The 14,776-nt window shown below is 37.6% G+C and overlaps 1 protein-coding gene and 1 pseudogene across 1 annotated transcript in view; both read left to right on the top strand.

Annotated features, from left to right (window-relative positions):
* Positions 1 to 13,652, top strand: part of PIK3C3 (phosphatidylinositol 3-kinase catalytic subunit type 3) — a 163,950-nt gene extending 150,298 nt beyond the window's left edge. Inside the window, exons 23-25 of the mRNA XM_068993631.1 lie at positions 2,863 to 2,953; positions 7,412 to 7,537; positions 13,179 to 13,652. Of these exons, the coding sequence (XP_068849732.1) occupies positions 2,863 to 2,953; positions 7,412 to 7,537; positions 13,179 to 13,193 (232 nt within the window). The 3' untranslated portion in view covers positions 13,194 to 13,652. The remainder of the gene's footprint in view (positions 1 to 2,862; positions 2,954 to 7,411; positions 7,538 to 13,178) is intronic.
* On the top strand, positions 7,265 to 7,360 carry LOC138097759 (U2 spliceosomal RNA; annotated as a pseudogene).
* Positions 13,653 to 14,776: the final 1,124 nt, after the last annotated feature.

Raw genomic sequence — 14,776 nt, 5'->3', positions numbered from 1 at the left:
TCTGAACCTTTCTTTCCTGGCCTTCTTAACAAAAGCATAGATGCACACCATGAAACCAGATGAATTACCTGCTGCTAACCATCAACTTCCTATTTCCCTGTCATTCTCCTCCACTGAAAACTTTCATTCTTGTCTTCTTCAGGCCTCCTGCTGTGACTTAACATCTGCATAAATGGTCCAGCCGTGACCTAGCCTCTCAGGGCCTGGTTCTCATGTAAAGCCAGCCTTGGCCACTCCCTCTCATTAAGAGTCAAGTTAGCCCTTCAAACTCTTGATCCAGTGCTTTTCACTGTCCGAGCAGCACACCGTCTGTCCTTACAGCTCTTTTCATTCCTCCGTGTCTTCAATGTCAGTCTCATTACCCTACCACTGTATATAATATACCTGAATTCTCACTTTCCTCCTTCCCCCATTGAATTTTACAGCCTCAAACTGTAATCCCTCTTAACTGCCACAGCTGGGTGAGTGCCACTGGCTTCCATTAATAGTGGGGAGAAAACCAGGATATTGCTAACATTGTACTGCTGCCCTATTTCTTCACTCTCCTTCTCAGTACATCTATTTTTAAAAGTTCTCAGTGTCTCCACTTACTTGCCACCTTTCTTCCTCAGCCTTCTCCAGTAAGTCTTCCAGTCCTGCTCTGCTATTGAAACTAATTTTCTTAAAATAAACAGTTACCTATAGCAAATCTAGTGGCCATTTTGCTTCCTTGAAGCTTTGACACAGTTGACCATGACTTTGTTCCTAAAAATCTTTCTTACATTTGACCATGACTTCATTCCTAAAAATCTTTCTTTGTTCCTATATATATATATATATATAGGAACAAAGTCTGTGTATATATATCAGTTCATTTCAGTTCAGTCGCTCAGTCCTGTCCAACTCTTTGCGACCCCATGAATCGCAGCACGCCAGGCCTCCCTGTCCATCACCAACTCCCGGAGTTCACTCAGACTCACATCCATCGAGTCAGTGATGCTATCCAGCCATCTCATCCTCTGTCGTCCCCTTCTTCTCCTGCCCCCAATCCCTCCTAGCATCAGTCTTTTCCAGTGAGTCAACTCTTCGCATGAGGTGGCCAAAGTACTGGAGTTTCAGCTTCAGCATCATTCCTTCCAAAGAAATCCCAGGGTTGATCTCCTTCAGAATGGACTGGTTGGATCTCCTTGCAGTCCAAGGGACTCTCAAGAGTCTTCTCCAACACCACAGTTCAAAAGCATCAATTCTTTGGTGCTCAACCTTCTTCACAGTCCAACTCTCACATCCATACATGACTACTGGAAAAACCATAGCCTTGACTAGACGGACCTTAATCGACAAAGTAATGCCTCTGCTTTTGCATATACTATCTGGGTTGCTCATAACTTTTCTTCCAAGGAGTAAGTGTCTTTTAATTTCATGGCTGCAGTCACCATCTGCAGTGATTTTGGAGCCCCCAAAAATAAAGTCTGGCACTGTTTCCACTGTTTCCCAATCTATTTCCCATGGAGTGATGGGACTGGATGCCATGATCTTTGTTTTCTGAATGTTGAGCTTTAAGCCAACTTTTTCACTCTCCTCTTTCACTTTCACAAACCTGGGTCTTCAATACTGCAGGCAGATTCTTTACCATCAGAGTACATCCATACTGCCTTCAGTATGGAAGACCCAGGTTTGGTTCCTGGTCCAGGAAGATCCCCTGGAGAAGGAACTGGCAACCCACTCCAGTATTCTTGCCTGGAGAATCCCATGGACAAAGGAACCTGGCGGACAATGTGGTCACAAAGAGTTGGGCATGACTGAATGACTAAGCAAAGCACAACATATGTATAGTTTAGTTGCTAAGTAGTGTTCAGCTCTTTGCAACTGCATGGTTTCAGTTTAGGGGGAACAGATCCAGAACTTTTTACCAAGACCAGCTAAAAACCTTTGTTGTCTAAAACCAAATTTTTTACTCACATCCATCCCCAAAGTCAGATGGCCTCCTTTTATCACTGCAGTGCTGTATTACCACTCAGGGCATAACTGTCCAAGAGGAGAGTGTTCTGAGCCAGAGGTGGCCTGTGCCCAGTGGACACTTAACTGACACCTTTTCCCATACAGCTCCACCTCTAGTAATGAACATTTGAAATAGTAACATACTTTCTCTTTGTTTAGAGGAAGATTAAAAGTTTGAGCATTGATGAGGATAACCCTTCCTACAGGGGTCCACATATTCCAAAGGTGAAATGATTTAGATATCTTGTATATTTTTAGTGTAGAAGAGTATGAGCTATTTTCTCCTCCATTTAGGATGCTTATAACGAGACCAGTCACTGTATTTTCTAAGATGGTGGGATTAGTGTCCCTGGAGGATACTTATGACTCATGAATGGAGTCACACTGTTTCCTTTCACTCATTACCCATGACACACCAAGGTAATCTTAAGATAGCAGATGGAGTCACATTACCCCTTCACTCATTACCCATGACACACTGAGGTAGTCTTAAGGTAGCGGATTCTTGTCTTCATTGAGCAAAGACAGATCTTCATTCCTTAGTAAAATGTAATTAATGGTATAAAGTGGATTCCCCATTAGATCCCTTCTGAAAAGAATATACTTACTAAAAAATGAAAAAAAAAGTCATTATTAGATGGTTATTCCAAAGGTGTGTTCCCTATTGGGAGACCTAGAAGTGGTATTATATCAAGGCCCTAGAATAAGATACGTTTTCAAGTCTTGCTTTTCATTGAGACAACTGGTGAATAAGCGTACATTCTATTTTCCATAGGAGTAATAGTAATCATTATAAAAATCTAAATATTACTACTTGTAAGAGTGCTCTTAATATCAGAAAGGCAAAATTCTAACACATTGCTGTTTTTTCCCATTCTTCTTTAGGTATTCTAATCTTATTTTGAATTTGTTTTCCTTGATGGTGGATGCAAACATTCCAGATATTGCTCTTGAACCAGATAAAACTGTAAAAAAGGTAATTTTCATATACCCTCAGATATCATAGTCTACTTTTCATACTTAAGAAGTATCAGGGTTTTAACAACCCATTTCCCCTTGTCCCAACCCCTAGACTCTTAAGTAATGTAAATTAAGAAAGAGAACTTGTGTATATTTCTTTTTCACATTTTAGAATATGACAGACTCTCAAGCCCTCTGCAACTAGTTTTATCCCCTTCCCTGTTTATGCCCACAGTCACATGAGGAGCTCACTATATCAAGAGGAAGCTTACTATCACCACCTTTACTCTTTGTCCTAAAAATTTAGCTTCTCTTTAATATTCTACTAAGATACCTGCTTCCTGGTACTCACAGACCAAGCATGCTAAGAATCAGAAACAAAATATTATAATAGTATATAGAAGAAAACAGTTGTTCTTTAACTTTTCCATTCATACCCTTGGTAACAGGGGTTTCTTACTGTGTAAAGAGAGTAGAGACCTGCTTTTAACTTAATCTGCAAAGAGAAGCATGAAAGAAAGTTTCCACATAGATGAGCAGTTATTCTGAACTATCTTACCCTGAGATACAGTGAGAGATGGGAGAAAGGAGTAACAAATTCGAAGATTTTTTTTTATTCAAAGTAATTTCTGGCTCTGATTCACTGAAAGTGAAAGTCACTCAGTCGTGTCCAACTCTTTGTGACCCCATGGACTATAGAGTCCTTGGAATTCTCCAGGCCAGAATACTAGAGTGGGTAGCCTTTCCCTTCTCCAGGGGATCTTCCCAACCCAGGGATTGAACTCAGGTCTCTTACATAGCAGGCAAATTCTTTACCAGAGCCACTGGGGGGGGGGGGGGGGGGGGATGTATATAACACATTTTATTTATCCAAAGATAACATAAAATGATCTTAAATAGCAGAAGGCTTATTAATAATAAGCTTCAAAGATAGTATAGCTTTTTAACTTATAGAAGTATACAACTACTAAAGTTGTAAGATGGAATTTTTCTGGTGGTTGTAAATAATATTTCTCACTGAAAGCTATAAGTTCTGATGTAACGGACTCAGCATTATTAGAAACATACCTCTGTGGGTTGAACATTGTCTTGGTCCATTTGGGCTGCTACATATATCAATATAACAAAATACCAGACACTAGATAGCTGGTAAACAACAGAAATTTATTTCTTATGCTTCTGAGAACTCTAAATACTAGTCCAGGGTGCCAGAATCGTCAAGTTAAAGCCCCTTTGGGGTCAGAGGGCACTTCTTAGGGTGGAAGGTGCCAGGAATCTCTTTGGTGTCTCTTTATAAGAGCACTAATCATTCATGAGAGCTCCACCCTCATAATCTAAGTAGCTTTCAAAAAGTCCACTTACTGATACTATCACATTGGACATTAGTATTTCAATATGGATTTGAAAGGTACAAGAATATTTACATAATTTTAAACATGAATGAAGCTATTCTCTTTTACTTAATTTTATGAGCCTTTGGCAGTGAGAGGGATTTTAATGTAAATCTTATTGTTTAACATTTAAGAAAATTAGGCTGTTTTTAGGATTTCATTTATTATTTTATAGGAAGCACTGTTTCAAAACTCCCAACCCTGGCCAAACTAGGAAATGGACTACTTATCACACTAGGTTTTGATGTGGGTAATTTTTTTCAACTTCAGCTCATTCATCAAGAAACATAAGTAGTTGATGAAAATTGCAAGACAGATGACTGCACCAGATTTCAAATGTTGTTGTTTTTGTGTGCCTATATGTGTGTTACTATTTTTAGGATCTGTTGTTGCTGTTTATTTTAAACCCATTTATCTCTGTCATATGTTCACTCTTGCCTTACTTCACTTGTGTTCAGAACTCATTTATGAAAGTTCTAATGGTAGTTGTCAAATGGAATCTTTCTGTTTCTTCTTCCAGTATATAGTTTTTCTTCTTATTAGATCTTTTAGTTCAACTTGTCCTTTTAGGAAATCATGATTTTATTGTTTAAACTTTTGTTACCAGCTATCTTTATGGCATATCTTCAAAATGTTTAATCATAGCAACATTCAACATTTTCCTTTTTTCCATAGCATATTTTAGTACATATGTATCAATTTCTTTTTAATTTTTTGGAATTGACTACTCATTTTACTGTGCTTCATAGTTAGCTGTGTTCCTTACAAGTTTTGAAGGTTGTAATAACTGCGTTGAGCAAGTCTGTTGGTGCCATTTTTCCAACATTCACTCACTTTGTGTCGCATTTTGGTAATACTCATGTATTTCAAACAAATGGTATTTTATCTCCTTTGAAAGACAGTGCAGAGGCTGAGATTTATAAGTTTGCATCCTTTTGCTTGATAAGTAATATGTCTTATCTGGGTTTCCAGTTTGCCAAGAGTTCCAAGAGTGCTGCTCCAGTGAAGTGTTGATAAATGTTCAACCACTGGCTATCTAAAAAACACTGTCTCTAAGTTTATTTTAATTTGCATTAATATAAGGCACGCATAACAGAAAATTTACAAAAATATAATAAAATGCTCTACAGTCTTTCTCTTTTAAAAAAAAAAAGGACACTGCAGATTGATTCGAGTGCAGCCTTAGCTAATGAGGTATAAACGGACAGAGTTTGGAGCTGATAGAGATAACTAGGAGTCAGAGGAGAAATTGTAGAAGGGTGGAAGGCACAGAGGTAAAAGGACAGGGGTAGAATAACAAGTAGCCTAACACAAGTCAATATATATGATAACAGGTCAACCATTTTTATGCAGTTAATCTTCTTTCTTATAAAAAAGAATGTCTTCATATTCGGTGAATAACAGTTTTCTTTATATACTAAATACATATCTTCTATTTGTAATTTAAGCACTTATATAAGTATGCAGGCTTTGACAAATTGGGTTAAAGGTTTATTTTGATTCTCCTGCCCTATAGTGTTTTTGACGTCCTTAAAAAAATCATTTACAGAATTCTCAGACATGACCTCCCTAAGTAGAAATCAAGGAATACAATGGAATAAACTCTTTAACTGGGATCCAGAAATGAGAGAGTTGATTGAAGGTTTACTTTAAATCTCCCTCCACCAAATTGTCCTTCACTTGTTCCACCTCTCTCTCTGTTACCTTCTCTCTCCTGAGCCTGCGGGGCTGTCGGATCACCTGATATACTTACAATGCAGCGAAGGGAAAAGAGCACTGAGCGGGCCATGGGTGGTGGTGGTGGTGGTTCTGTCACCCAGTCATGTCCAACTCTTTGTGACCCCATGGACTGCAGCACGCCAGGCCTCCCTGTCTCTCACCATCTCCCGAAGTTTGCCCAAGTTCAAGTTCATTGCATCGGTGATGGGTTCTTCTTCCTGATTTTGTAGTAGTTCAACTGCATACTTAAAAGGAAATACTAAACATGGACCACCTTTTATCCACTTGGAAATCCCATTTTCTTCTAGCCTGTCTTTCCAGAAGTTTATATTGATCATTTATAAGAGGTGAAAGGAGTAAGTACAGTTGTTACTGAGATTGTCTGGAAGTGTGAGCCACTTACCATCAGTTAAAGGTCCCTGGGTTGGCTTCCTAAATTCTCTGTCTCAGTTTCTGTGTGTTAGAGATTGAGATATTATCTACCTCAGAGCCATCGGAGAGTAGAATGAAATACTGCATGTAAGGTGCTTTGCACAGTGTTAGCATGAAGTAGTCAGGCATGGCAACCTGCTCCAGTATTATTGCCTAGAGAATTCCATGGACAGAGGAGCCTGGTGGGCTACAGTGCATGGGGTCGCAGAGTCAGATACAACTGAGCTCTAACACACTGTCATTTGGTAACATTTGTTTGTGTGTTTTAGGGAACTATTCTGATATATATCTCTACTAATCTTTCTAGTTCTTCTTGCTATTCAGAATCAACTGTATGTTTTAATATGAAATAATGAAAAAGTCCTCAGTCTTTAGAAATTATAGGTCATATTGAAGTAGTTCTTTGCAGAAGTATAAGGAACTCCTATAGGAAAGCAGACATCTTAGAAGATCTAGTTTATAGTTTACTTTTTGTCTGTTTTTAAATTTGCAGGGCTGAACAGAATTATTTTCTATTCACTTTGTTAATATTTCTCAGAAAAAAAAAATTTACAAACAACCAAGATAGGGTGATATAAAGAGCATATAGCAAAAAGTAAAGTTACACATTCAGGAGAATAGTATTCAGAACTCCTTATAGGTTATGAACCATTTCTTTGCTGTAAAAATAGAAGTGAAGTGAAGTCGCTCAGTCGTGTCTGACTCTTCGCGACCCCATAGACTGTAGCCTACCAGGCTCCTCTGTCCATGGGATTTTCCAGGCAATAGTACTGGAGTGGGTTGCCATCGCTTCTCGGCCTTTTGGCTAAGATCAAGTGTAGTATCAAGTGTAAAAATAGGTCATTGTAATAATATCTGTATCTGTCTGTTCTTGTCTCTTCAAAATGTTATGTTCTTCTTTATTCAAAAGCTAATAGACTGTGACCTTGTAGGTTCAGGATAAATTTCGTTTAGACCTGTCTGACGAAGAGGCAGTGCATTACATGCAGAGTCTGATTGATGAAAGTGTCCATGCTCTCTTTGCTGCTGTGGTGGAACAGATTCACAAGTTTGCCCAGGTAAGTTCTCTGATGGCAGTGCATTCATCTCAGCATCTCCATGTTCTCCTGTAGAATTCGCTCAGAACCATACCTTTCTCTGCAAATGACACGTCTTCTCTGATTTTTTTTTTGTCAAGCCTTCTTGACATCTCACCAGCCTTCCAACGTGAATGTGTTTGATGCACTAATAACTCTAAAACATTCCACTGAAATATTGTTAGTAACTAAATTGTGGAGCATCAGCATAGGTATATCTGTATGTTGTAGTCAGTGGTAGCTATAAATTCTTCTTGAGAATGATCTTGGGCCTGGTGGAGGCCTTGACAAGTGAGACTTGGACACTTGTTGGGTTTGGTAAATGGTGAAGTGCTAGGAAAAGAGGTTAGAAGGTGAGAAAAGTGATGGCATACGTAGCACACACAGAAGGATCTATCTGTAGACTTAGCAGTTAGCAGACTCTTCTACAGTTGTTTGAGGGAAGACTTTTTTACACTAGCCTTGATGATAAACCTCAGATTTAGAACCTATTTTAAGTTTGAATTTCATAATGAGGATAATGATGTAAGTGGTTAGCAAACAAAAAATGAGGCTGCTTTCCTCTCCCACATCCTCCTGCAAACTCCTTCCTGACTTTACACATTTAGTTAATGATAAGTTGACTACTGCAAGCTCAAAGCTTGTCTGTTTTAACTTCTCCCTCACCCAACATATAGGATGTCACCAAGCCTTGTGAGTTTCTTTAACTGTTTTTTAATTATAATTTTCTGTCATTTTCCCACTATTGACATTTTGACCTAGTTTTTCATTTTACAATACTTTGGGTAACTAAAATCCTTCATAACTGCTTTTAGTATTTTTTTCTCTCAGGATTCTTATCTTTATTCTAAATATTCCAATCAGATATATCTTCACAAAATACCGCTTCACCTTTTTTTTTTATAATTTAAATATGAAAAGTGTTTCCCCGTTGCCTATAAGTGATGTACAGTCTAGCAATTCAGGGCCTTCCAGATTGTTGTGTTCTAAGCTTCTTTCTAAGCTATTCTCTGAATGCTCTCTTTTTCTCAATATTTTTGTTCTCTTCCATTTCTCTGGCTACTTAGCTCTTTCTTCAGCCCAGAATATCTGTCTCCTTAATAATGAATCTCCTATAAATGCCTGCTTGCTAAAATCCAACCTGTCCTTCCAAGATCTATTCACGCCACTGTGATTCATCTTCCTCTGAATATTAATAGTACTTTGTACTTTTATTATGAATTGCACTTACATTTTGTTTTCTATTATAAATATTTGAATCACCTTATAACTCCTAAAATGCAAGCTTCTTGAAGACTGGGATATGTATCAATGACCCAGAAGCACAGTGCCTTTAAACACTTAAGAAATATCTAATGAATATAAGGGAATTTTTTTTCCTATAAATGTTAGCTGATATTCTTTCTCTCTCGTGACAAAAAATGTTTCTTGTCTCTGAACACCAGTCTGAGTCATATTTTATTATAAGTGCCAACTCAAGTTTTGCTGTACCTGCCATTAATCGTCGTCACTTCTCAAGAGAGTAAACTGTGACTCTGAGGGTAAGTTGAGTGACTTGTCAAAGTCACCAGGCTAGTTAGTGGCAGACCTGGATCAACATACAGCACAGCAGAATATTTTAGAACTGTAAGGGGAGAAAGTCCAGAAAGGTATAATGACTTAGCCAACTTCATGTGTCTAATGAGGGGCAGAATCAAGGCTTGAAACCATATCTTCTGACCCCCATATCCAACCAGTGATAAGCTAGATTACTTTCTAGCTTATCAAGCTTAAGTCTTCTTTATCAGAATCTGATATACTTTTTTAATTTTTTATTTATTATAAAATTGATATAGTTGATTTACAGAGTTATAAATGTTTCAGATGTGCAACATAGTGATTCACAAGAATCCCAAGTTCTTTATCTCAGGAAGTTAACTTGAAAATGCTCATGCTTGTCTTTCAAGTTTCTTTAAATATCCTCATCTGTGAGGGCTTCCCTGGTGGCTCAGTGGTAAAGGATCTGCCTCCCAGTGCAGGAGACATGGGTTGGATCCCTGATCTGAGGAGATCCCACATGGTGCGGAACAACTAAGCCCATGCACTGTAACTACTGAGCCTGTGCTCAAGAGCCTGGGAGCTGTAACTACTGAAGCCCACATGCCCGAGAGCCCGTGCTGTGCAAGGGAAGCCACCACAGTGAGAAACCCAAACACCGCAACTAGAAGGTAGTCCCTCCCCCCGACCCCACACACAGCTGGAGAAAAGTCCATGCATCAACGAAGACCTGCACGGCCAAAAAATAAATTAATAATAAATAAGTTTTTTAAATGTCACCTGTGTTCGTACTGTTATACAACAAACAGTATCAATATGAGTAACATTAAGACATTAATTCTATTTGGAACTTGCTTAGGTATTGAAAGGTACCAGAGACACTAAACAAGGTCTTAGTGAAAGTGAAAGTGAAGTCAGTCGTACCCGACTCTTTGCAACCCCATGGACTGTAGCCTACCAGGCTCCTCCAACCATGGGATTCTCCAGGCAAGAATACTGGAGTAGGTTGCCATTTCCTTCTCCAGGGGATCTTCCCGACCAAGGGATCGAACCCAGGGGTTGAACCCGGGTCTCCTGCATTGGAGGCAGATGCTTTAACCTCTGAGCCACCAGAGAAGTCCAAACAATGTCTTAACCTCACCTAAGTCTTTTCAGATTATAAAATTACATACATGCATAGTTGTTTCTTAACTAATCTCTGAGGGAATGTATTTAATCCTTTGAAATTGACATTCTTACATATGCAGGTATTGATCCTAGTAAATCACATGCACACTTAAGGTTTGATGATCAACATCTTTCATTGTCACTCAGCATTTATTATAAGGATGCATTTTGCTAATTGATTTTATGCTAATTTTAGTGCATTCCTATTAATCATTATGGATTATAGAACCCAGTTTTTATAAAATGGAGGTAGACATGTTAACAGAAGTTCTTCCTGCATTAAAGAAATATTCTTAAAAACAACTGAAAAATTGCCAGATACAGGTGCTATATTGACATGCTGAAAGGCTTATTTTATTCTATCATGCCATTTGCTAGGAAGGGTTGAGATTAAACACTGCAATAGTTGTTGCCTAGCAACACCCACCTACTAGTGGTGGAAATTTTCCACTGAAAACCACTTTTATTTGGGTCATTGTCTTTAAAATCGCATCATCAGAGCTCTTCTTCCTTTCAGAATTATCTTATAGGGCTTTCTAGTCTTGTCTGTGCAGAAAGGTGGAGACCACTTAGTTTGGGCCACTTCCTGCTCTAAAACTATGCCTTTCAATGGAAAGATCTCATATTGCAGCCCATTTTCTTCTAGTTTCTGTTTTTTCCTGTCTGTCTCTCTTTGTTGATTGATGGTAAAAGTCTGGAGAAAGGGGTGGGGGATGATTTCCATTAATCTTAATGCATATTAAATCTTATTACATGAATATAGATTCAGGTTAGAGATATATTTTTGGCACACTAAATGTAAAAATTTATGAACAGATTGGAAATTTTAGGTGAGTTCCAGCTCAGCATACTAAGAGCACATCCCACTGCAGTCCATCTGGCACTAACCCTTCCTTAGCCCCTTTGGTATTCAAGGAGGAAGAGCACAGGGCCCAGCAGAAGGTCACAGGAATGTGCAGCCCCAATGCACCTGATGAAGAGAAGCCAGCTGTACACACACACTCTCACACTTAAGATTAAAACACACATCATGAAAGGAGGAAAGAGTATGTTTATTATGCCTGACATTTCCCCCCATCTAGGAGATGTGTCAGGGACTCCCTCCAAAGTAATTCACCTCCTATGTTCCTCCCATAACATGACATCTTACCGTGCTGAATGTGATTCCAATATTGAAGGTTCTTGGGGGTTTTTTGGTACAACATGGCCTCTATATACAAGCCATCTGCCTCATCTGCTACTCAAAGAATTAGATTTTTTGCCTCAGTCCTAAGGGGAAAGTTTCCTATTTTGCTTTTATTCATTTTATTTATATTCCGCTTTACCTTTATGTATGCACCTTAGTACTTAAACCCTGTGTAAAATGTTTCCATTGTAACTGCTGTAACTCTCTCAGCTAGTTTGAGAAGGCACAGAAGCAAAAGATGCCCAGAGGAGATCAGAACATTATTTCTGATTTTATATTATATGGACCTTACTTTGCCATTAGGAATAAAGATCAGAAATGTAAAATATTCCATTGATCAAAACATAAAGTTTCCAAGGAGCAAGTGTCTTTTAATTTCATGGCTACAATCACCATCCACATTGATTTTGAAGCACAGGAAAATGAAATCAGCCACCATTTTCACATTTTCCACATCTATTTGCCACGAAGTGATAAAACCAGATGCCATGATCTTGATTTTTTGAATGTTGAGTTTTAAGCCAGTTTTTTCACTCTTTGACCTTCGTCAAGAGGCCCTTTAGTTATCTGCTTATCTGAGGTTATTGATATTTCTCCTGGCAGTCTTGATTCCAGCTTGTGCTTCATCCAGCCCGGCATTTCACGTGATGTACTCTGCACAGAAGTTAAATAAGCAGGGTGACAATATACAGACTTGACATACTCTTTTCCCAGTTTGGAACCAGTCTGTTGTTCCATGTCCAGTTCTAACTGTTGCTTCTTGACCTCCACACAGGTTTCTCAAGAGGCAAGTCAGGTGGTCTTGTGTTCCCATCTCTTTAAGAATTTTCCACCGTTTGTTGTGATCCACACAGTCAAAGACTTTAGTGTAGTCAATGAAGCAGAAGTAGATGTTTTCTTGGAATTCTCTTGTTTTTTCTATGAATCAGTGGATGTTGGCAATTTGATCTCTGGTTCCTCTGTCTTTTCTAAATCCAGTTTGTACATTTGGAAATTCTTGGTTCATGTACTGTTGAAGCCTAGCTGGAAGGATTTTGAGGATTAACTTGTTAGCATGTCAAATAAGTATGATTGTGCAGTAGTTTGAACATTCTTTGGCATTGTCCTTCTTGGGAATTGAAATGAAAACTGACCTTTTCCAGTCCTGTGACCATTGCTGAGTTTTCCAACTTTGCTAGCATATTAAGTGCAGCACTTTAACAGCATCATCTTTGTTAATGAATTAATGTTACATTAATGGCCCCAAACATCTTTGTTAATAACTCCAAAAAAAATTCTTTACTGGGTCTTTGTTGTTCTTTCAACACTGCTTCCTTTTATTCTTTTGCAAACCATTTCTGTACTCTGTATTGTGCATTAACTTCACAATGTGTGGAATATATTAACAATTTTCACAGTCTCTAAAAAATGCTGCACCAAGAACTAAGCTTATTGCTCAGAATATTAATCATCTATCACTGCAGAATTCAGTGGACTTTTTGCCTTCCTAGTTCTAGATTTGTCTGCTGTTTAATAATGAAGTCATCTTGAGCTTACAGTTAGCAAACATTCCTTTCCCAAAATATTTGCTCATATAAACTGGAATTACCTGAAGTTTTTGTTGTTGTTCTTTGTCTTTTTCTTTTAAAGAATTACATGTTTGTCCTATTCTAAGTTTTTAGACTATAAACTGTTGTTTCTCTTCTCAGTGAATAGAGAAGCTAATTTTCTTTTTGTTGTTTTTAATTTTTGCAGTACTGGAGAAAATGAAACTGGGTTTGGCCTATCAAGATGATTGTCACTGTAAGAAAACAACTTTAAAAGCAACATGTGTGTAATGAAGACTTAAGACTGTCAAACAAGGAAGAAAACATTTAGTCCTGAAGATACCATATATCCTAAGTGTTTCACAGTGCCAGAATTCTGTTTCCTTGGATGTCATTGCTTAAATGCAATCTTGAATGGTTTGTTTGAAGTATTGTATATATTTATTTTCAAATGTACACATTGTTAATAAGCTAAGAAGTAAGAATCTTGTTCCAGAACCATGTAAATATTATGAGAGTTCCCAAGGAATTTTATGTTGAAATAGTAAAACATTTTAGTCTTCAACTTTGAAAGCCCATTCTTTCTTTATCTCTTCATATCAGCAGAGCAGTTGTATGAATTTGGGCTGTCTCGGTTGTGCTTGTTTGCTTTGTCTCTCAGTCCCTTGTTCCCTTTCTCTGTTGTTCCTCTTCCCCCCCTAGATTATTATTATTATTTTTTTTTTTTTGCCCAATCTATAATACTTCAAGTTTTACATGTTATAGCCTATTCTTTTATACTTTTGAGAATTATATATTTTCAAATAAGACAGCCATTTTTTCTTACTTACAAATACTGGAAATTTTGTTTGTTTTGTAGTTCATATTTCTCCTAGGTTGTACATATATAAAGCAGGTTATAAAAATGTAACTATATGAATACTTAGCCAAAAGGTAATATGGCAGCAGTTTTTCATACTGAACCTAAGATATTTTTACATGTAAGCATAAATTGTCTTTGTGCAATAAATTTTTTATGAAAACTTAGTTTTCAAGAGCTTTTAAAAGTAACTCTCCTAGACCTGTTAATGTAATCTACCCTTTCTGATTAAAGCAAAATCATTTTTAGTGTTTGAAAACTAGAAGTTCTACGAGTCCATCTAACTTTTTTACCTAATAGAACTTCAGCTAAAAGGAACAAACACAAATGAGAAGAGCAGAGCAGTAATAATCTTGGTAAATTGTTGTAAAGTCATATGATTTTGTTTTGGAAGGTAAACAATATCTCTTTTGATGCTGAATAAATATTTAATATCAAATGATAGAAGAAGATTTAAGAAGGTTATATTAAGCCACAGTTTCAGAAAATATCATTATAATGTTACCAAATTCATATCTGTGAGTTTGCTGCATTAGAGTGGGGTTATCAGCTGGAAAGCAAGTGTATAATTAAGAGAGAATCTTAGAGGCATATGGAATTTGACTTGTATAAAACATACATGCAGATTAGAAAAATGGTAAAGATGAGAATGCCTCTGAATATTAATCATAAGAGAATAATGCCTAATCTAATTGGCACGCTCCATCCTCTCTCTTACTTTTTCTTTGCCTCGCACATTTTCATCATTTTTTGTTGCCCAGAAGTTTGTAACCAGTCTGCATTCTTATTCTTCTAGGCCTATTGCTATTGGTACCTCCTTCAAAAGTTTCCTCAAAATGACACTGCTAAAAGTGACCACTCCAACTTTCTGAACTCTGAATTTTTTATTTGTAGCCTTTTAATTGGCACTCAGTACAGTAAGGCATTATCATCGTAGTTGCATCTCC

The sequence above is a fragment of the Capricornis sumatraensis genome, chromosome 21 (genome assembly GCF_032405125.1).
Source record: "Capricornis sumatraensis isolate serow.1 chromosome 21, serow.2, whole genome shotgun sequence".
NCBI lineage: Eukaryota > Metazoa > Chordata > Mammalia > Artiodactyla > Bovidae > Capricornis > Capricornis sumatraensis.
This window is presented reverse-complemented; position numbering and strand designations above follow the sequence as displayed.